This window comes from Macrobrachium nipponense, chromosome 33, assembly GCF_015104395.2.
Source record: "Macrobrachium nipponense isolate FS-2020 chromosome 33, ASM1510439v2, whole genome shotgun sequence".
NCBI classification, from domain to species: Eukaryota; Metazoa; Arthropoda; class Malacostraca; order Decapoda; family Palaemonidae; genus Macrobrachium; species Macrobrachium nipponense.
This window is the reverse complement of record NC_087219.1, coordinates 33585317-33607795: the sequence shown is the minus strand read 5'-3', so window position 1 is coordinate 33607795 and position 22479 is coordinate 33585317. Positions and strand designations below refer to the sequence as shown.

General features: G+C 45.5%; 1 protein-coding gene across 1 annotated transcript in view; it reads right to left on the bottom strand.

Moving 5' to 3' along the window:
- Nucleotides 1-22479, bottom strand: part of LOC135203078 (S1 RNA-binding domain-containing protein 1-like) — a 139846-nt gene that overhangs the window by 105393 nt on the left and 11974 nt on the right. The window contains 3 exon segments of the mRNA XM_064232690.1: nt 3036-3147; nt 3914-4128; nt 4441-4803. Of these exon segments, the coding sequence (XP_064088760.1) occupies nt 3036-3147; nt 3914-4128; nt 4441-4803 (690 nt within the window).

Here is a 22479-nt window from a genome sequence, read left to right as displayed (position 1 = left end):
TTACTGTATGTAATACTAACATACATAACATGACTTAACTTGATACTTTTTGGTACATTCCAGAAAACCAGGACCCCCTCCATGATGCAGGCTATGGGGCCCACATAAAACTTTGTCCAGGGTACTACATAAAACATAGAACGACAATGTAAACTAGGTGTACTACTGTACTAAAGGTAAGGAATTATACATAGTACATATAGTGAAACAGACATTAAGTGACCAAGATCTGGAATACAATGGGATACGTGGATCAAGGTCCCTCATGGAATTACATACAAAAAATTAACTTTTGTACACTCCTCCTGCTGAAACAGGGGGTGTCGACCAATCATTACAATTTTTTTATTAAAACCACTGTATGGTGCATATTTACTGTATGGTGTAACTTACTATGCATAGAGTACTTACTGACAAAATTATCTTTTGTAACATTCCAGAACCCCTGAATGATGTAGGCTATGGGGCCACATAAGACTTTGTCCCATCCAGGGTTACATTGACTGAGAACTTAAACTAAACAAGGTAAGGAATTAATTGAACATACATTAACTAAGTTTTATACATGTTATATATGTTGATATTAACCACTGTATGGTGCATATTACTGTATGAACTTACTATGCATAGAGTACTTACTGACAAAATTATCTTTTGTACATTCCAGAACCCCCTGAATGATGTAGGCTATGGGGCCCACTATAAAAGACTTTGTCCATCCAGGGTTACATTGACTGAGAACTTTAAACTAAAGGTAAGGAATTAATTAACATACATTAACTAAGTTTTATACATGTTATATATGTGATATTAAACCACTGTATGGTGCATATTACTGTATGTAACTTAACTATGCATAGAGTACTTACTGACATACTAATATTTTTGTACATTCCAGAAACCCCCTGAATGATGTAGGGCTATGGGGCCACATAAGACTTTGTCCATCCAGGTTATATTGAAAGACAACTTTAAACTAAAGGTAAGGAATTAATTCACATACATTAACTTTTTACTCTTGATATACTCAAAGTAAGGAATTAATTAACATACATTAACTCTTTTACTCTTGATATCTATAATTTACATATTGTATTCAGGACTTTGTGTAGTATTTTGTACTAATTGTGTTATACTTTTACCTTCCAGAGCTACCAGACTGGGATTTTAGTGTATCAAGGATCTAACAAAGTGTGCAATGCATGTGTATACGTATACAGTGGACAGTGTTTAGTGTATACCCTAAGGATTAAGTGTAGTGTACATTGTGCTTTTTAGTGTCACAAGAGTTTAATAAAAGAATTATACCTTCAAGAACCATCCTTTGCCATTGGAATAAACCACTACTACACCTCATGCAATCTACTTGCATGTCACACAGGTAAGGTCTCTAACTTTTTCTTAGTTTAAGGCATATTTCCAAGTGTCGTTCCGGCTTACGACGATTTTCGGCTTACGACGCGCCAAGAACGGAACCCCCGTCGTAACCCGGGGACTGCCTGTATATATATATATATATATATATATTAAAAGTGAAAATAAATTAAAGTATGTAAAACAACAGTACGTATGGCAGTAATTAACCTATTTTTGTAAGAGTATAACCATTCTCAAAAAGTAGCTGCAGTGTCAAAAATGAAAAAGAACTAATTGTCTTTTACGTGGAAGATTTATCAACATTATTTTGTCTTCAGCTTGATTCTCCTTTTGTGGCAGCCTATTTATATGCATGAGCAGCTTAGTACCAAAGAGCAGTGTGTTTTTAAGATCCAGTCTGCGATATTGTCTATAATGTTGTTAAGAAATTCACAATTCCATGATAACAAATTGTTTAAAAAATATCCACAATTATATATAAAAATATATAAAAATGTTTTATATTTTTACACAGAAATATATTTTTATATATAATTGTGGATATTTTTTAAACATTGTCTATAATATCACTATAACGTTTAATTTCTTATTAAAAACTTTCTGCCAACTTCATTTTTTCAGTACTTTGTATAACTTATTCTCACTTGCTTATAAATATACTGAGAGTCTTGTCTTATACTATTATCTATATCTATTCCATGATCCTTCAGTTGGATATATTGAAGCAGTGGTATCTTTATCTCCTTTTGTAACTGCTGGTATCTTTATCTCCTTTTGTAACTGCATCTTTCAAAACAGTTCCTTATTTGTTGTTCAAAACTTTACATATAAAGACAAAGGTTTTAAATGGTAGATGTTTGATTAACTGAAAGCTGTTTTGATAGACATCAAATTTTCAACGACAATTTTCGAAATGTTAATAGGTAGCAAAAATGTATTCATTTTCTAACAAAAATTCTTTTCTTTATTGCATCTCACAATACAGTGCATCTGTTTTGTTTTTCTACAGTTTCAATTACAAAATTCTTTTCATAATTATACCTCGGTAAAGCAAGTGTCAACACATTCAGCTCCCTTGCTCAGTTTCTTCACACCACAAGACAATCAACATTTGCTGCAATGATCTCCCTGATTGCAATTTTTGAAAAATGTGTATGCAAGCCATGTGCAATTTCATCAGTCTGCTTCCAGCAATGGTAAGACAGTAACTGCCTGCTCTTTAGGACACTTGAGTATTTTGTGAATTTTCAAATGAAAGCTGAATGTTTGCATGGTGAAGTGAACTAATAGTGTGTTATTGTATTATGTGTATGAAGTGATAACTGTGAGTGTCTTCATTATGTTTGATGATACTTCAAGACTTAAAAAGTAGGTTGCTCTGGATGATGACATTAGCTTCATTGAACTTTCTGGTGAGATGGGAAAGGGATAAAGGAAAGGAGATTTGCTGATTACTACCATTAAATTGGTCGTTACGGTGAGTTTCAAATATTTTAACATTTTAAAAGTCTAATAAATTTCTTACATACAAGTATGGCATTTGATATTCTAAGTGAAACTAAAAATTCTTTTCTAACTGGCCCAAAAGATTACAGGTTATAGGATTGTGAAAGTGTTCTAAAATTATAAAGCCTTAACAGCATGATTAAGATACTTACCAGATGCTCTACTTCATGCATGGTTGTAGCACATAAAAGAGAAGCTTTTCTCTCTTCTGGTAACTTTTTGTTGTCATTCTTTAAAATTTTGACTACCCTTTCCTGCACATGTCTGAAAGAAAGCCACCGAATTAAAGGATTTTCAAAACAGTTTGTAAGCTTTATAGCTGGACACTCACTCACCTATGCAGAAATTACAGATAGATTTGCTATTAATAATTCATGGGCATACAGGTGTTACTATTTTCATCATCACTGTCTTATAAATCAGTTCCTAAAACTGAGCAACACTTACATACTTCATATGGTTTGACCAAAGGAATTTTTTTTAAGTAGTCCAAGGAATGTTCAAGATGCTGGACAGCTGGGTGGGAAGAGACCGAAGGTAGATGATGAAAAGCAAAATAACTGCAGTTTGAATGTGACTCACAAGGACATGATCAAGAGGGTAGAGATACCTACGTATGATGCAAGAAATAATGCAGCTTGAGGCAAAGGACAGCTGTCAAGAACTTTTATTAGCTACATGTTTGTTTGTTTGTTTGTTTGTTTGTTTGTTTGTATGGTGTTTTTACGTTGCATCGAACCAGTGGTTTTACTCAGCAACGGGACCAACGACTTTACGTGACTTCCAAACCATGTCGAGAGTGAACTTCTATCACCAGAAATTAACTACATATGGTCAAAGTCATAAACCTCAGCATACTCAGGTTTTTGTTTTACTGGATGCTTTATTCCCAATTAATAAAGTGGCAACGAACAGTTGTAACATAAGTTAAAAAAAAATAATAGGTTTTTTAGCTGTAGACAAACACAATACAGTACAGTACATCAACAACTGCTTTTACAAATACATTACAGAAGCAAACAGTACTTACTTTAACTGTGAGTAACAATTCTGTATCTCTCGCAATTTTTCTACTTCCATATTCCCAGTTTTGTCCTTCCTGTATCTTGCAATAAATGGAAGTGTGTTTTCTTGATCAAACATAGAGATTGTATTGCGCGCTGCCCATTCTTCTACACCCACTCGCTCAGCAATGACCGTGGCTGGATCCCAAACAAATCTAATCTCAATGTCTTTATCAGGAATCTAGAAATAAAATGGAGCCATACCTTTAGGAACTTTCCATGAAGAAATTGATCATGAATGTCTGCCTAATATAGTGCACTTTCTATTGTTTAAAAGTACACATGTAGAACCACACAACCATCATTTAATGTCATGTGATAAAAACCAAAAATTCTATTAGCCTTACAAAATTTTGAGACTCCTGCCTCAGACAACTTTTCTTTATCTATTCTTACTTAAGGGAGAGGAAGTAAAAAAATAAACAATTAGAGGATGTAAAAAATAAACAATTAGAAAGCAATTTTCTTTGTACGTATCATAACATGTACATACCCGCTTTCGATGCTTTAATGTTCCAGCACCCCCAACCTCTCCCCGTACTGTCTTTTGCACCTTGACTTCTGCAACTAACTGAACATCACTTTCTTTACGCTTGACCCCTCGCTGTTGGGCTTGTTGTAGTTTTTTCTGCTGCTGCAAGGCCTGCTTTTGTAGTAGTTTCTGTTGTTGCTGAGCTTTTTGCTGCTCTTGTCGCGCTCTCTGTCTCTGTAATTTTTGTTGTGCAGCCTGAGCTTGCTGCTCTTGCTGCTGCTGGTGATACTGTTTGACAGGACGACGCTGTCTTCGCGGCTGCTGACGCAAAGAAGTACGATTAACTTGGGGAGCAGGCTCTTGCTCAGCAGGTTTTGAAGGCGGCTGTTCCATAAAGGGTAAAAACAAAAGTTATCTTGTGCATATTTTTCCTTAGATGTGGACACATTTTAAAAATTCCTATCTAGCATATAATCCTAGCTATGGGGGTAGTCTTAATGTACCTGTTAAACAAAATAATGCAAGTAACAAATGAAAATAAAAAATCTTAAACTGTAATAAGCATTTTAAGCACTATGTCCTGAATGTCCTTTCCAGTAACATAAAAATCACAATTTGTCGTAAAATGATAGTCATGTTACAATAAAGTTTTATACATACTTACCTGACAGATATATACTTAGCTATAGACTCCGTCGTCTCCGACAGAATTTCAAATTTCGCGGCACACGCTACCGGTAGGTCAGGTGATCTACCGCCCTGCCCTGGGTGGCAGGACTAGGAACCATTCCCGTTTTCTAATCAGAATTCTTCTCTTCCACCTGTCTCCTGCGGGGAGGCTGGGTGGGCCATTAATCGTATATATCTGTCAGGTAAAAGTATGTTATAAAACTTTCTTATTGTAACATGGACAATATCATTTTTATACATTCAACTTCCCTGCCAGATATATACTTAGCTGATTAGCACCCATTGGTGGTGGGTAAGAGACAGCTAACTACTGAAATAGACAGGTAAACAACATATGTTGTAGGTATTAATAAACCTTGGTTCCTACCTTATTAGGCTGAAGACTTCGCGGCTACTGCCTTGGAGTCTGCTCAGCCTCAAGAGCCTCAGCGAGATATTGATCTATGGCTAAGAGTTTCTTGTGGGTCTGCCATGGGGTAATCCTTACATTACTCGGCAGAGCCTAAAGGCCTTTGTCATTGGGTGCTATTCCACTAACATGACAATACACCTTGTTCAAGGAGCACAAAACCGATCCCGATCACCTGATCCTAACATCCATGTAGTTTCTAAAAGATTGTAAGGAGTTATCCCCGAACTCCTTACAAACAACCAAAAACTCGAAACATAAATACACTTTCATTTACAAAAAAAAATATCCAAAAAAAAAAAATTTTGTACTCCCTACTAGCCATACATACCCTTGATCCCCTACCAGCAATGACACTATGCTCCGTGCGACATTAGTGAGCTTGCTAATAGAAACCAAGCACATATCTGACAAGAGGGTTTATGTACGATAAAAACACAAAATTAAGGATCAGTCTTTGCTCCAAGACCCAGCACTGTATCTGCTGATACAAAAGGACCTAGCGAGAAGCACTTCTCATAGGTCACTCTCACCATCCTTCAGATAATGAGATGCAAACACTGAATTGCACCTCCAATATGTAGTCTCAATGATATTTTTTAGAGACATATTCTTTTGGAACGCCAAAGACGTTGCTACTGCCCTCACTTCATGGGTCTTGACTTTTTAGAAGACCGAAGGATTCCTCCGAGCAGTTCTTGTGAGCGTCCGTAATAACGTTCTCACAAAGAAAGCCAAGGCGTTCTTGACATGAGTCTTTTGGGGTTCTTCACCGCACACCAAAGACCTTGTTGACAAGCTCCCATCTGTCTCTTCCTGTCTAAATAATATTTAAGAGCTCTCACTGGACAGAGAGACCTCTCTATCTCTCTGCCTACTAGGTTAGATAGGCCTTTTACCTCAAAACTTCTGGGCCACGGTTTTGACGGGTTTTTCGTTCTTTGCCAGGAAACCATTGTCTGGAAAGAACAAGATGGCAGCATCTCCTTTGAACCCCACCGTGGAATCCAGAGCGTGCAATTCGCTCGTCCTCTTGGCCTTGTGCAAGAGCCACCAGGAACAAGCATTTCCTAGTGACGTCGCGGAAGGAAGCCAGATGTAAAGGCTCGAATTTATCCGATGAAAGGAATTTTAGGACCACGTCTAGATTCCAACTAGGTGTTCTAGGAGTAGCTGCCTTTGAAGTCTCAAAAGATCTAATTAGATCGTGTAGATCTTTGTTGCTTGCAATGTCTAGGCCTCGATTCCTAAATACTGAAGACAGCATGCTTCTGTATCCCTTTATTGTTGAGACAGATAGGTGTGATTCCTCTCTCAGAAAGAGGAGGAAATCGGCAATATTCACTATAGAGGTACTGGAGGAGGACAGCTTCTGACCCTTACACCACCTCCTAAAGACTTCCCACTTTGATTGGTATACTCTTCTCGTCGAAGCTCTGCGGGCTCTAGCGATAGAGCCCGCAGCCTTGCGAGAAAAGCCCCTCGCTCTGACAAGTCTTTCGATAGTCGAAAGGCAGTCAGAGCGAGACCTGGGAGGTTGTGATGAAACCTCTCGAAGTGGGGTTGTCTGAGTAGATCTGGTCTGTTTGGAAGCGATCTGGGGAAGTCCACTATCCACTCCAGTACCTCCGTGAACCATTCCTGGGCTGGCCAAAATGGGGCTATGAGCGTCAACTTCGTGCTCTTCGAAGCTACGAACTTCCTGAGCACTTCCCCCCAGGATCTTGAACGGGGGAAAGGCGTATGCGTCCACACCCGACCAATCCAGGAGAAACACGTCTATTGCGAAGGCTCTCGGATCTTCCACTAGAGAGCAAAATATCTCTATTCTTTGGAAAGGAACGTCGCAAAACAGGTCTATGTGAGGTCTCCCCCACAGGGACCAAAGACTTCGACACACTTTCTTCGTGTAGAGTCCATTCTGTGGGAAGGACCTGATTCCTCCTGCTCAGTCTGTCCGCTCTCACATTCTTGATCCCTTGAACAAACCTTGTGAGGAGAGTTATGCCTCTTTCTTCCGTCCAGGTTAACAGGTGTCTTGTTAACTGATAGAGGGAGAAAGAGTGCGTGCCTCCTTGCTTGCTATGTAAGCCAGAGCCGTGGTGTTGTCCGAGTTTATCTGTATCACCCCGCCTCTGACTATCTCTTCGAAGAACTTTAAGGCTAGGTGTATGGCCACTAGTTCCTTGCAATTGATGTGCCAGGACACCTGTTCCTTTGTCCAGGGGTCCTGACACTCCCTTGCTCCTAGCGTCGCTCCCCATCCCCGACTCCGAAGCGTCGGTATATAACACTTGGTCTGGGTTCTTGCAGGGCAAGCGATACGCCCTCGTTCTTTTGAAGAGGAGGGATCCACCACTTCAAATGATCTCTTACCTCTTGTGGAAGTTGGAAGATGTCCGAGAGTTGTCCCGTCTTCCAACTCCACACCTCTTTGAGGAAAAACTGAAGAGGGCGAAGGTGAAGTCTCCCCAGAGAGAAGAACTTTTCTAGTGAGGACAGGGTGTCAAACCGGAAAGGCTCAGGTAATCCCTCGCTGAACTGTTCTTTCTCTCTAAGAAGCTCGAGATTCTCGACAAACCTCGAGTGATTCTTTCTCGCGAAGGATATACTCGAAAACTCCGAGAATCCATCTGAATCCCCAGATAGACCAAGTTCTGGCTGGGGATCAGCTGTGACTTCTCGAGGTTGACGAGCAATCCCAGCGAATCTATCATGTTCCTTGTTACTGATAAGTCCTCCAAGCACTGAATCTCCGACTTGGCCCTGATCAGCCAGTCGTCCAAGTAGAGGAGATGTTTATTCCCTCTAGGTGAAGCCATCTTGCCACATTCGCCATCAGGTTGGTGAATACTTGCGGAGCTGTAGACAGACCGAAGCACAGAGCCCTGAACTGAAAGATCTTGTCTCCTATTACAAAACGAAGATATTTCTTTGACAAATGGTGAATGGGAACGTGGAAATATGCGTCTTGCAAGTCCAGAGGACCATCCAATCTCCTGGACGAAGAGCCGACATTACTGAGGCGGACGTTTCCATGCGAAACTTCTTTTTCTGAACAAAGCGATTCAGAGCGCTTACGTCCAGAACTGGTCTCCACCCCCCCGATGCCTTTGGTACTAGAAAAAGGCGATTGTAAAATCCCGGGGAGTGTGGATCCTGCACAAGTTCGATGGCCTCTTTTTCCCACATTTGTTCCACCATTTGAAGGAGAGTCTTTCTCATTACCGGGTCTCTGTACCTCGCTGACAGTTCCCGAGGCGTAGATGTTAGGGGAGGGCTGTTGTCGAAGGGGATTACATATCCCTTCTTTAGGACCGACACTGACCAAGGGTCGGCTCCCCTTTTTTTGCCCATACTCCTGCAAAGTTCAGGAGTCTGGCGCCCACTGGTGCTTGAAGGAGCAACAAGTCACTTGGATTTCTTGAAGGGCCTAAAGGAAGACCTTCCTCTCTTATCAGAGCTCTTCTTTCTGGCAGGGGGACGAGCCGCTGTACCTCCACGAAAGGCTGCTGAGGAGGACGAGAGTCCATCTTAATCGTCGACACTACAGGGCGTCCTTTCTTGGACGTTTGTGTTAGTAGGTCTTGTGTCGCTTTCTCAGTTAGCGAGCGAGATATATCCTTCACTAACTGAGAAGGAAACAGATGATCCGATAGAGGGGCGAACAATAAAGCAGTCCTCTGGCTCGGAGAAACCCCTTTCGATAATAGGGATCCATATACTGATCTCTTTTTCAGGAGACCAGCACCAAAAGGGAAGCCACTTCACCCGAACCGTCCTGTACTGCCTTGTCCATGCAAGACAGGACGCTATGGAGAATCTCTGGGTTTTTAAGAAACTCCGGATCTTTAGATTTGTTGGCCAGAACTCCGAGTGACCAATCAAGAAAGTTGAACACCTCTAAAGTGACAAAAAGTCCCTTTAGAAAGTGGTTCAACTCTGAAGTGCTCCATGTCGCTCTGACCGATCCTAAGGAGTGACGTCTAGAGGCCTCCACTAAATTGGAAAAGTCCGCATCTGCAGAGGCAGGTAGAGAAAGACCCATAGTCTCTCCTCATACCAAATACCTCTCTTTCCATGTAGTTTGGAAGGAGGCATGCAGAATACCGTCTTTCCTAACTCCTTCTTCTTGTCCATCCAAGAATCTAAAGAATGGAGTGCCTTCTTCATCGATATAGCAGGCTTCATCAAAAAGGCCGAAGATTTTGCCGTAGCCGAGCTCGAAAAGAGAGAACGAGGAGAAGGAGGAGCCGCCGGACTAAGAGAATCTCCAAATTCTTGAAGCAATAATGAGGCTAAGACTTTATAACTCGATAGTCCCTCATTAGCAGGAGGTTCGTCATCAGACAACTCGTCTAACCCTCGATCAGACGAAGGAGAAAGTTCACGTTTGGAGGGAGAGTCCTTCCAAGACCTCCTATGCTCTGAAGGAGAGGAGCTCCTATTTGGAGAAGAGTCATAAACTCCAGGAACGAGTCTCCGACTCCTGCCTCCTGGCTCTTGACTCTTGCCTCCTGACTCCTGCCTCCTGGCTCCTGACTCCTGCCTCCTGACTCCGGACTCCTGCCTCCTGACTCCGGACTCCGGACTCCTGGCTCCTGCCTCCTGACTCCTGACTCCTGACTCCTGACTCCTGCCTCTTGGCTCCTGGCTCCTGCCTCTTGACTCCTGACTCCTGCCTCTTGCCTCCTGGCTCTTGCCTCCTGGTTCCTGCCTCCTGCCTGGATGCCTCCACACTCCTGGCTCTGGGCTCCTGCCTCCTGGTTGACTCCTCACTCCTGGCTCTTGGCTCCTGCCTCCTGGGTGACTCCTCACTCCTGGCCGGTGCCAGACGTCTGATCGGTTCATCCAGGTTCGTACAGGAAACCTCACCTCGAGTAGGAGTATCGATCCTGGCGGCAGATACCTCCATACGTCTGGAGGATCTTTTGATCGGAAGGGAAGAGTCTTTCCTTCTAGGAGGCTCCTTTGACAGAACTCCTACAAAAGACGAAATCTGCTCTTGCATCGCCATCATGAATCTCTTCGTAGCCTCCTCTTTATCCTCTTCGGGAGGAGGGGAAGGAGGAGGGGAGGAGTCCATAGCCTCCACCTCCTGCCTCCTTCTCACTCTGGTTGAAAGAATGGCTCTTCTTGCCTTCTTCACTCCCAAGGGAGACTCCTCAGGGAAGTTTTCTGGGCTCGAATCAATAGTCGGAGCCTTCCAACTCCTCTTGAGTGGCCGAGATCGATCTGAATCTCTCCAATCACGTCTCGGAGATGAAGATCCCGACGACGAAAAACACTCACGCAGGACGCTTTTACAATAGCGATCCTTGGCAGTTCTGGGGTGTCACAGAAACCGCCGAAGGGACACCTGATCGGTGGGGATTCTCCACAACCTCCTTTCGGTTTTCGACATTCCTTTCCTCTGGCATGTGAGCTTGGAAGAGGTCTAGACCTAGGAGCGTTGCTGAGCCGACCAGATGCCCCCTCCACTACACTGGGGACACTCATATCACTGTCCACTGAATAATCACTAGCCTTACCTTGTATGGCAGCCATTTTGTTTTCCATCATCTTGAAGGCTGCTTTTAGATCCGCAAGTTCTTTTGCTGGATCTACAGGTTCTGCAATAGGAGAAGGGGCTGCAATGGAAGGAGAAGTAGCAATACTTACCCTTGGGGAAGATCCCAAGCTAGGAATTAGTTCAGATCTAGAACTACTTAAACTTCTATAAGAAGCCTTCCTCACTCTTTCTCTAACTTTTTTAAAAAATTAGTTAGATTCTTCCATTCGTTCTCACTCAAGTTCTCTACATTCCCTTACAAGTCAATTAGTAAAAGAACATTCATACTCCCTGAACCCTTGCATTTACCGTGTGAGGGTCTACCGAAGCTTTCGGCAACCTCACCTTACAGCCTACATTCACACAACGTCTCACAACCATTCCAGAGTCAGACATTATTAAAGAAAATTCCAAAACCAATCAAGTCCACAAAACAGTCCACAAAAGCCTATTGCAATGCACACTCCAGATACGTCACCAAAAGTCGGTCAAGAAGATCAATTGCCGGTGAAAAAAGAAAAACCAATCGAGAGGAACCAACAACAATGTTGATGGTCCGGGCGACAGAAGAATTCTGATTAGAAAACGGGAATGGTTCCTAGTCCTGCCACCCAGGGCAGGGCGGTAGATCACCTGACCTACCGGTAGCGTGTGCCGCGAAATTTGAAATTCTGTCGGAGACGACGGAGTCTATAGCTAAGTATATATCTGGCAGGGAAGTTGAATGTATAAAATTGTATTTTCCCTAACTATATAAACCTGAGGTCCTTTAACAATAGGAATGTACTTACGGTGTAGCTGGAATTATGGCCGTTGAATCTTGAACAAGGTGGTTAGGCAGTAACTACCGTGAGGCAGGCTAGCCTAATCGGATGTAAACACTCCACTTTGCCTTTCGGCCCAGGTTCAGATTGAGGGGTGGCATGAGGTGGGCATATCTGTTAAACAACCTCAGGTTTGTATAGTTAAGAAAAATACAATTTACGACAAACTGTGATTTGTTCCAACATGTAATACAAACCCTCGGTCCTTTAACAATAGGAAGACTCACTGATTGGTGGGAGGAATCTGAGTGAGCCTCTAGAACTGACTGGAGTTCTGCGCACCTAGGCTACTCCTCCTGGTCATAAGAGCGAGGAGGAGTGCCCTGCTGCCTCTGACAACTTGATCGGAGTATAGGAGCTAAATGATCAAGTCAGACTTCTGGGCCTTTTCGAAATGAGTGAGAGATCGTGACCATCTGAAAAAGGGCTGTGAAGAATATTTGGTGTCGGAGACATTAATGCAAAGTTCTGGGAAGGGTTTGCAGGATGCCCAATGTGTAAGCTTACCGCATCAATCGTCCGACCAGCCAGTGTGAGTTTGAGTCCTATCCTCATCCCGAAGGACGAGGAATGGAGGATGAGGCGTGGAAGGGGGGAGAGCCAGTCACTCTCGCATCCTTCTTACCTCTACAACTGCACACCATGGACGAGATGCAACTTGTCCTCTTGATGGAGCTGGGTAAGCAAACACATCTTGCAAGCATCCACCACTGGTCCAGAGAAATGAGGTTCCAAGGACCTGTGGGCAGTCCCGAAGGGAAAGAAAGATCTGGTCACAATGACGTATCCATCTTCCTGTCCGACATATTCTTCGGAGTGATGTCCAGTACCCACTACTGGTCTATCCATCTGCAGCAAAGTCTCTCGTGGTCTCGTATCCCATGCAACGAAGTTTCTCACGGTCTCGTATCCCACTGCGGCGAAGTCTCTCACAGGTTTCATCATCTCCACAATGGATAAAGACACCGACACTCCATGGTGGGTGTCGATACTTATCCGAGGCGTAGTCATGTGACCTTCACCTTTTGAGGGGTTATGGCGAGAGATCATACAAATAGCCTATAAGATCATACAAATAGCCTATCTGTTGCCACCGATGCTGGAAGGCGAGATGATGATTCTCTCAAGGCATGTACTCAACAGACGAAAGTCAATTGCCTTCCAGAGACCGAGGTCCCTGATAGCAAGACAGAAGTTCTCATAGTAGTTGAATCTCAACTAAGGAGAAACAATACTATGTGTTGTTGAAGACGAAGGTGATAGGTGAATGCAGACCTACGTCTTCACAGCTAAATTGAGAGAGGTTAACTCTCAAGATTCAAGGAGGACATCTATATACTTGGAAGTAGAGCTGGCAGGGCGGAGAACAGGCGATGTCTTCCGTTATACATCTACAATTCGGGATGGACAATGAACAATTGCACACCTACGAATACGAGATATATTTAAAAGACAAACTCAGATGTCTGAAGAAATTATTCCACGTTATTGCTGCGGCAGGTGCAATGCAGCGGGAGACTAGGCTACAGACTTCATTTACCGTGCGGTAAACAAAGATGATAGCGAGTCTAGTGAGATATCTGTCGGAAAATTCTCGCAACGTCAAAGGCGATGCAGTAGAGATGGCCATCCACGTATGCGAGAATTCCAGCCAACCAGAGACCTAAGTCTATGATTGCTTGGCAGAGATTCGGTTCGGTAGTCAATCATCGCAGAGGAGAGAGACAATATCCGACCGTACTATCTTGGAGAGCCAGCTGGTACTGGGCTGCGGCAGTGGCAGGCAGGGCTGGCTGGCAGCTCATACACCGCTAGCTCTTGCTCACTCATCATCCTGAGTTGCCAGGTAATCCATTCCAAGAAGGAATGCGTTCGGTAGAACCATCGAGCGCAAAAAAATACTCTCGAGCATTCGCATTTAATTGAAACAGATTTCGGTGAATGCAAACGCTGTGGTGTTGTTTGTAACAATACCACAAGTATCTCAAAATCGAAACTGGTAACTCCTGGGAGGTTGCAGGGCAGTCCCGAGTTGAAGTTCAATTACGAAGATACTATTCGTCTCGGTCACAACCCGTAGAGTTAACTACGGTATGTGCCTACACCTTGGACAATTCAACTGATAACAGAAGCATGTCGCGAGGGAAATATACATAGTATATTTGTAGGTTCTTGTACAGAGACCTCCATCCTAAATTCTCTTCCATTCGAGGAACAAGAATAAGGAATGAAAGCCGACCCCCTTCATTCTCTAATGAAGAGAGCGTAGGTGAACTTTTGCAAAAGAAAGACTTCTACAGTGATAACAGGGTTGGCCTCTTACTGAGGTGACGGACCGTCAGGTCCAGCCAGGCTGAGCCCCTCCCGAGATATTCTTCTTTCAGAAGCAGTGCTTCTCTCTAACGCTAGAAATTCCAGGAATTTGAGCATTCGGCGAGATTCCCGATTATCGCAGTAACAATTATCTGGGATTCTCATCTCGCCCACTCTGGACCGTGGTTTCGCCCAAGTGTTTGCAGATCACTCGGAGAGTGCTAGAAACTCCAAAGAATTCTAAGTGCTCAGCGAAACCCTCACTGAATCGTCAGACGATCATCGGGTGGTGGTCCTCCCGATTCCTGATGAAATTGAGGATAGGGCAAGATCCTTCCTCAACGACGGGGACTTCCGTCCGGTAGGACCCAAAGGTCCCCACCAGGAACGCAGTCCCCGACATGGAATCCTACGGAGAATGCTCTACAGTATCCCTCCCCTTCCCGTCTCAGCCATAGGGATAGAGGGAATGGGGGAGGAAGATTGGACACTTGGTTGCCTTCCCAGCGGAACTAGCAGTCGGAGAAGCAAGTACAGGCAGCCATCACCGCACTGGCCGCTCAGAGTCTAGGAAAATGTTTTCCTGAGGAGAGTTACAAACTCGTACTATAGGTTAAATGTCTGCCGCCACCGTGATCGTCGTCTGGGTGGGGCTGAGCGAGCACCTGACAGGAGAGAGCCGATACCGTCCTCCGACGCGTCCCAGTCCTCGTCAAGGTCGAAACCTCTCCAGAGGATCGAAGGGGGAGCCCACCACGGTCTCTGCGTGCGTGGTTCAGCAGGACCGTCATGTGAATGGCGGTGATGGTCACTCCAAGAGTCTGGGAAACGTCATTTGTCCTCGCTAGCCCCCCACGATCTCCTCCAACCTCTTGAGCGAGGATCTGTTGGTCCCAAGACCGAACCAGGCTCGTGGCCGGACCTTAAGAAGTGCATTCATCACGGTCACTCCTGTTCCCTTCGTTCCTCCCGGTGTAGCCTGAGGAGGTTGAAGGGACAGGTGAGGGAGACCTGACACTCCTACCCTGCCTACTAGCAGAACCAGTAGGCTGGGAGGACTGCAGGCGATCACCAACCCATGGTGGCGATTGAGCTGCAGGTCTGGACCAGCGGTCTTCTTGCGGAGAAGTGCTGGACCAAGGAACAGAGCGTCAGTCTTTTGCGTCAGGGGAGCTGCTATGAACGCTCCTCCCCTGCCTACCAGCAGAACCGGTAGGCTGGGAGGAGTGTAGGCGATTACCAACCCATGGTGACGACTGAGCTGCCGGTCTGGACCAACAGTCTTCTTGTGGAGAAACACTGGACCAAGGACAGAGCGTCAGTCTCTTGCGTCAGGAGAGCTACTACGAGCGCTCCTCCCCTGCCTACCAGCGAAACTGGTAGGCTGGGAGGACTGCAGGCGATCACCAACCACGGTTGTGATCGAGCTGCAGGTCTGGACCAGCGGTCTCCTTCCGGAGAAGCACTGGACCAAGGACAGTAGCGTCGGTCTCGTGCGTTAGGGGAGCTGCTACCAGTTGTGGGAGCCGTCCGGACCTGGTGGGAGCGACGGTCGGGTGACTGGTAGTGTCCACTAACGCGGTGAGAGCGGGCACCGTCCTCTCGACGCACCCAGGTGAGGCCGAACCAGGTCCAGGCAAAGCTGGACCCAGTCCAGGCGAGGCTGAACCAGGTCCAGGCGAGGCTTAGCCAGGTCCAGGCGAGGCTGGACCTGGTGGCCGGGGGGAGGGGGGGGCCTCTTCTCAGCCTTGCTACGTGAATGGTCTGGTGGGAACGTCATGTCGACCCTGGAAACCGGCAGATCGCTGCGAGAGCAATCGCTGGCCTGGCGGGAGTCGCCTGAGCGACTGCCACCAGTCTTCTGCTCCGTGCCTGGGTCCAGGCGGTGAGCAGGATCGGCTGCGAGCGACCGTACACTTGTTACCTCTCGCGAACGAGCGACCGAGACGGTCCCCTGGCGCCAAGGCAGAACCTCTGGTGCCAGGAGAGGAGGTACCGGTGTTAGCCGGTACCCCTCCAGTCCCCGTCTTCTTCCTTGCGGAAGGAGAGACGGGCCCCCTTCCCGAAGGAACAGGAGGACCAGTAGGCCCCAACTGTCCCACCTGAGCTGGACAGACCCTTAGAGGTCTCTGAGTGAGACTTCTTAGGAGAGGAGGCTACCTTCTTCTTCTTCGGATGGGGGGGCCTCTGAAGTCGAAGGGGAAGAGGCGGCAGAAGACGACAGCGACACCTTCCTCTTCGCCAGTTCCTCAGGACAACCGACAGGTCCTCCATCCAGGACGGAGTTGGGGCAGTTGTGGTAGCAATACGGCCCAACTGCACCCGTCCGGAGGGACCTGCGGGAGCAGCAGTGGAGAGAACGTTTCCTCGAGGAGGGCTACGAAACTCTTACCTGGCAAGTGAAGCGTCTGCCACCCCCGAGACTGGTCAGTCGCGCAAATGCGACCGTCGTCTGGGTGGGGCTGAGCGTGTACCTGACAGGTGACAGCTGTTACCGTCCTCCGACTCTTCCAAGTCCTCGTTGAGGCCAAAACCTCTCTGAAAGAAAAGGATTAACTAAAAGAGGGCTGGATGGCCCGCCTCCACCGGTCTCTGCGTGCATGGACCCGCAGGAACATCACGTCAACCCTGGGCACCGGACGATCGGTGCGAGAGCGATCGCTGATCTGGCGAGAGTCACCCGAGCGACTCCTACCATCTTCCGCTCCATGCCTGGGTCCTGACACGGTGAGCGTACTCAGCAGTCTGGACCCTGGCTGCACGGTCACCCATAGGTGACCGTACACTCAGTAACGCTCGCAAGCGAGCGGCCGAGACGGTTCCCGGTCCAGAAGTGGAACCTTCGGAACTGGAAGAGGAGATACCAGCGGTGGATGGTACCTCCTCCATGGTCCCCGTTCCCAGAGGAACAGGAGGACCAGCGGAAGACCCACCTGTCTCTCCAGAGCGAGACAGACCCTTAGAAGTCCCTTGACGAGACTTCTTAGGGGGGGAGACCACCTTCTCTTTTACGGCAAAGCCTTAAAAGTCGAAGGGGGGGAGGCATGAAGCTATGATCTCAAAGAGGAGGATGACGACACTTGACGAGCTCTCTTCCTCTTCGGTTCCTCCGAATTCTGCCAGACTTCTACCATCAGGAGTAGAAAAACCTCACAGGGCAGCGCGACAGCTTCGTCCAGTGACATAAATCCCGGGTAGTAGTGGTGATGAATATGATTATCAGCAGGGGATCAATACACACACTCGAGGATCGGTACGCAACATGCTACGAGTCATATGTACAATTCCAAAGTTAGGATAACCAATACGAAGAGCATCCAACCAATACTGCTGAAAACAATCACCACTAGTCTGCAAAATAAGGAAAAAATATTAAAGTAATGAGGATACTCCTCACGCATCCAAGGGCACCGCCCTCGGGAGTGAGAGGAGATCCCCCAACATCAACACCGTATGCCCATCCTTCTACCTGCTTCAAATAGTAAGTGAAAGGAAGAAGGAGAAGAGAAATTACCATAACAACAAAACACGGACAAACGTTTGAAGTTCCCATGGTAATTCCCAACCATAAGCGTAATTTCCAGGTGAATACATGTCCCGTTACAGGATCAATATCACTTACGTTAAATACATGTCTCATCCTCATGTTAAATACATATCTCGTCCTCATGCAGGTCTGAGCCAGTGTTAAAGGGTGAAAGAATGTAAATACGCAATATGTTAGCATACCTTAGCCGCCGACTCGTAACACAAGTAGAGGGCTGTTACAAAGGCTATCACAAAAGTGGGTTTGTATATTAATTGAAAAACAAGGACAAACCTTTGTTTAGTATTAATATCAAACACCGTACAGTGGTCCCCCTGTATTCGTGGGGGATGCGTACCAGACCCCCCTGGAATAGTTAGAACCCGCAAATGTTTGGAACCCCTATAAAAATGCTAAAACCACCCTATTTTGTTAGTTAAAACTCAAGAAAAACCACTAAAAATTTTCATAGTAGGTTTTTTTAATAGTTTTATCATATAAAGTGCATTTTATGATGAAATTGATCAAAAAAACCAGGAATTTGTGGATATTTCTCATAGAAAAAATACCGCGAATGCGCGAATTTTCCGCAAATAATGCGGGGAAACGTTCCCGAGAGAAATCCGTGAATAATGCGTGGAGACGTTCCCGAGAGAAATCCGCAAATGTGTGAGTCCGCGAATCAGGAGAACATGAATATGGGGGGCCCACTGTATATGCATAATTATTTAAAATACAAAAAATAAACCAAAAGGATCCCACTGGGAAAAAAGATCAACGACAGTCAGCCGGAGCTCACAAACACACATCTTCATCGGAAGACGGCCGAAAGCAAAGTGGAGAGTTTACATCCGGGCAGGCTAGCCTGCCTCACAGTAGTTACTGCCTAACCACCTTGTTCAAGATTCAACGGCTGTAATTCCAGCTACACCGTAAGTACATTCCTATTGTTAAAGGACCGAGGGTTTGTATTACGTGTCGGAACAAATACATTTTAAAATAATCACCCATGCACTTCTGCCTGGATTCATATCCAGTTCAAGTCCACATAAATGGCAATTTCCTATTATCTTGTCTTCCCACTGGTCAGTGTTCAGTCACATCCATACCTACTAACTCTCCTCACTTCTACTTACTTGCCCCAAACTATCTGTCTCAGCAATATGAAGTTTTTATGATAAAACTAATATTGTATTACTTACCTGGACACCTGAATTAGCCCTGTTCACTGACCAGCCCGAACTATATCCCCACATATTTACCCACTAAGTGGGTAATTTTAACTGTCAGTGTTACCAACGCTGCAGGTAAAATGTAATCAAATGAGTTACCTGTGTTACTGTTGGCAACACTGCTGCAAATACCGGCCACCAGAGGCCTGTCTCCTCAGTTGAATCATTCACCATAATTTTTGAAGTGGGGAGGAGGGTGGGAATCATTCAGGTGTTCAGGTAAGTATTACAATATTAGTTTTATTATGAAAACTTCATATTGCAATACACTCCCTGAACACCTGAATTAGCCCGATTAACAACATTTACTCGGAGGTGGGATCAATCTAATTCAGCCCAACCTGTCCACGGAACAAACGCAGGTAACTCATAAACAACCTACCATGTATAAAAGCATGTATCCTCACCTAGTTATCTAACTCAGAGCTGAGGATGTTTGCAAAGAAAGTACTTCAACATTAGTGTTGAGTCTAAGGTACCGTCTGAGTCAGAGGTACCTCCCATGTGATAAGCTATACTTCTTATTCATGGATGTAAAAACTAATCTCCTCACTTGGTCATCCAGCTCCGTAGGTGAAGGTGCTTGCAGAGGAAGTACCGTACCGTCAGTGTCGAGTCCAAGGTACCGCCTGAGTCTGAAGAACTTCCCATGTGGTATTCTATACCTCTCATGTATGGAGGGGAAATGGTGAACCTCCCATGTGGCTATCTAGCCTCTCATGTATGGAGGAGAAGTTGAGTGTGCAGGACCTTCAGTTCTCTACTGCTCACTGATGTAGATGACTTGTGCTGAAGAAGTTGTAGTTATTCCAACATGACCATTGGGAACTACATAACCTCAAGGGCCTAAAGGAACAAAACACTTAATCTAAGCTTGACCAACAGAAACACTAGAGTTCATTTAGATTACTATCACTGCCTCCCTAAACGTCTAACACCCTCGAGTTCATTTAGACTATCACTGCCTCCCTAACCTTCTAACACCCTAACTCTACCAACCCAACTATAGAACTGAGTTACCACAATGATAGGACCCGTGAGTAACCTCTCTGAAGAAACTGAAATTCCCTAAGGTAGAGCACTGTGAAAAACCACACCGACTCCCAAATAACCACCTATACGATCGCCATCACCGAAACATTCCCCTGGAAGCCAAAGGGTAGCCCACCGCAATACTTTGCGCCCTTGGATTGACTAAGAACCCCTTCTAATGAATGTCCGGATGGCGCTGAGGCAAATGATTTAACAAGAAGTCCCTCCTCTCCTTGCCCAGAACATAGTACAACCATCCAAAACGTTAGTCTGGTATGCAAACAACCTTGAAACCAAAGTGAAGAGGTTGTCAAACAGTCCAGGCTCTGAGGAACACCCATCAACTTTCACCACATCCACCAGTGGGACAAGGCCTCCCACTGGCTGTGAAAGGTGTCTTCCAAATACAAGCCTCATGATCCGTAGCCCATACCACACGAATCAATGAAGGAACCCAATAGAGAAAAACCTCAACTGACTCGTAAACCGGAACTCGGACTCCGGCAGAAGAGTGCCTGCTACCTCATACAGAAAGTGACGCTAACCTAAGTCGTCTTCCCCAAAAACTGCCCAACTCGCTGAAACCAGATCAGCCTACTTGATGTTTGAGAGACTACTGGTTTAGTTGAATACAAAGTATCAAACATTACTTGAATTAACTGTGAGATTCCTCCGGAGCCTGGAATGCAGAAAGAGAGAATGGACAAAGTCCACCATCTGTTTATACTCGCTTCCTTCGCCAGAGAAACAAAAACCCACAACTAGCAAACGATTCTCTCTTCAAAGGTATCTATCCTCTAGAGGTCAGACCTGTCTGGCCAGACCGGAACAGGAAAAAAGGAGAATGGCTGAACCCCCACAAGAGCAGCACACAAGAACCCGGAACTTACTACGCCTGGCTGCTTGATACCAAACGACATACAAGATCCCATCATATCTGAGCCAACCGATCAGATTGTGCAACGATATACCAACAAGATGTTAAACTCCTGAGCAAGTCGTACTCGAATTCACAATTCCGCACTCCCCCAAGACATGATGATGTAACCCCTGTACGACCGCTGTCCACCCCCTCACAAGACCAACCGTCACCAGTTCTGCAAAATCTGTAAGAGCTGGTCTCACTCGACTGCTCATACCCTCACTACCCAGTAATGATAACGTTACACCTGAGCCAAATATACCTTGGCGATGAACGCCCACCCCTGCGAGTCACTCCCACACTGTTGCGCCAAACGTGTACCAACCAAGACGATGACCTAACCTTGAACCAGTCTCACTTGACTGCGAAACTCCGCACTCGCCAGTGACTATGACACGAGACCTGGCTGACTACAATAGGCAAGCAACACCCCCTAAGAGCGAAGAGGTCGCAAAACGTGATCCAACTAACGCCCGTTACCAATACATACTAAACCTGGACTGGAGGAGTCCGGAGCAAGTGAGGGAAGGAAGTACTTCCAGTAGACATGGAATCAAGGTCGAACCCACATTGAAACCCCTTAAGGTGGAACAGAAAAGCAGCAGGAAAAGTTGAGAAATAAGCAGTAAGCAGGAGAGAGAGAAGTAACTATGAGTAACCACCAGAGCACCTAGCGCCGACATTGTGCAGGTGGAGAACCAACTGTGCAGTACATAGTGCTTTAGTGACAGGTTACGAACTGTGGAACCAATGGGAGCCGCAGAAGGAAATTACCAGCTAAACAAAGAAGGGGGCAGAGGGCACAAAAAGTGCTAACTATGGTGCAGACGAACTGCCAACGGCCGTAGCCCCCCAGCAATTACCGTGGTAAGCATGTTACGTCTCACACACCTGAGGTATATAAATGGGAACAAAGAAGGAACATTGCTAACTACCCTATGAAAGGAGTGGCTGATGACACAACGGGTATCGATACAGTCAACGATGGCGCAGATGAATCTCCAACTGCCGTAGCCTCCGCAAGAACTATGGAGGACACATTACGTCTCAAAACAAATAAGGATGAAAATACGAAGTTGCGGATACCGCCTTAAAGCATAAACACCAGCAGCCTGAGAACTACAGGACCAGTGGAAGGTGCTAAGAAGGCAGCCCTTCCAGAATTACTTCCTTTAACCCTGAAGTGAGAGAGAGAGAGAGAGAGAGAGAGAGGAGAGGTTAGAGAGAAGAGAGAAGAGGAGAGAAGGGGAAATGAGAGAGAGAGGTTGAAATCCCCAAATTTCAGGATGAAACAATGAAAACTCTTTCTCTGCTGTGTTATTGGTAAAGAAAACAGGATGAGCGAGAAGACTCTGAAGCAAAATCTGAAGAATGACCAGGTAAAGAAGATTGTGTAAAGACTAAGTTTTAACAGAATATATACCCGTATAACTGCGTACAACTATGAACAACAGAACGAGAACTTTGTTGCTAATACGATCGAATCCGATAGCAACATCTCTTTTCTGGGCTCAGCTCGTGTCGCTGCGCGAAATATCCTTTAATCTATTATTTCTAGGGT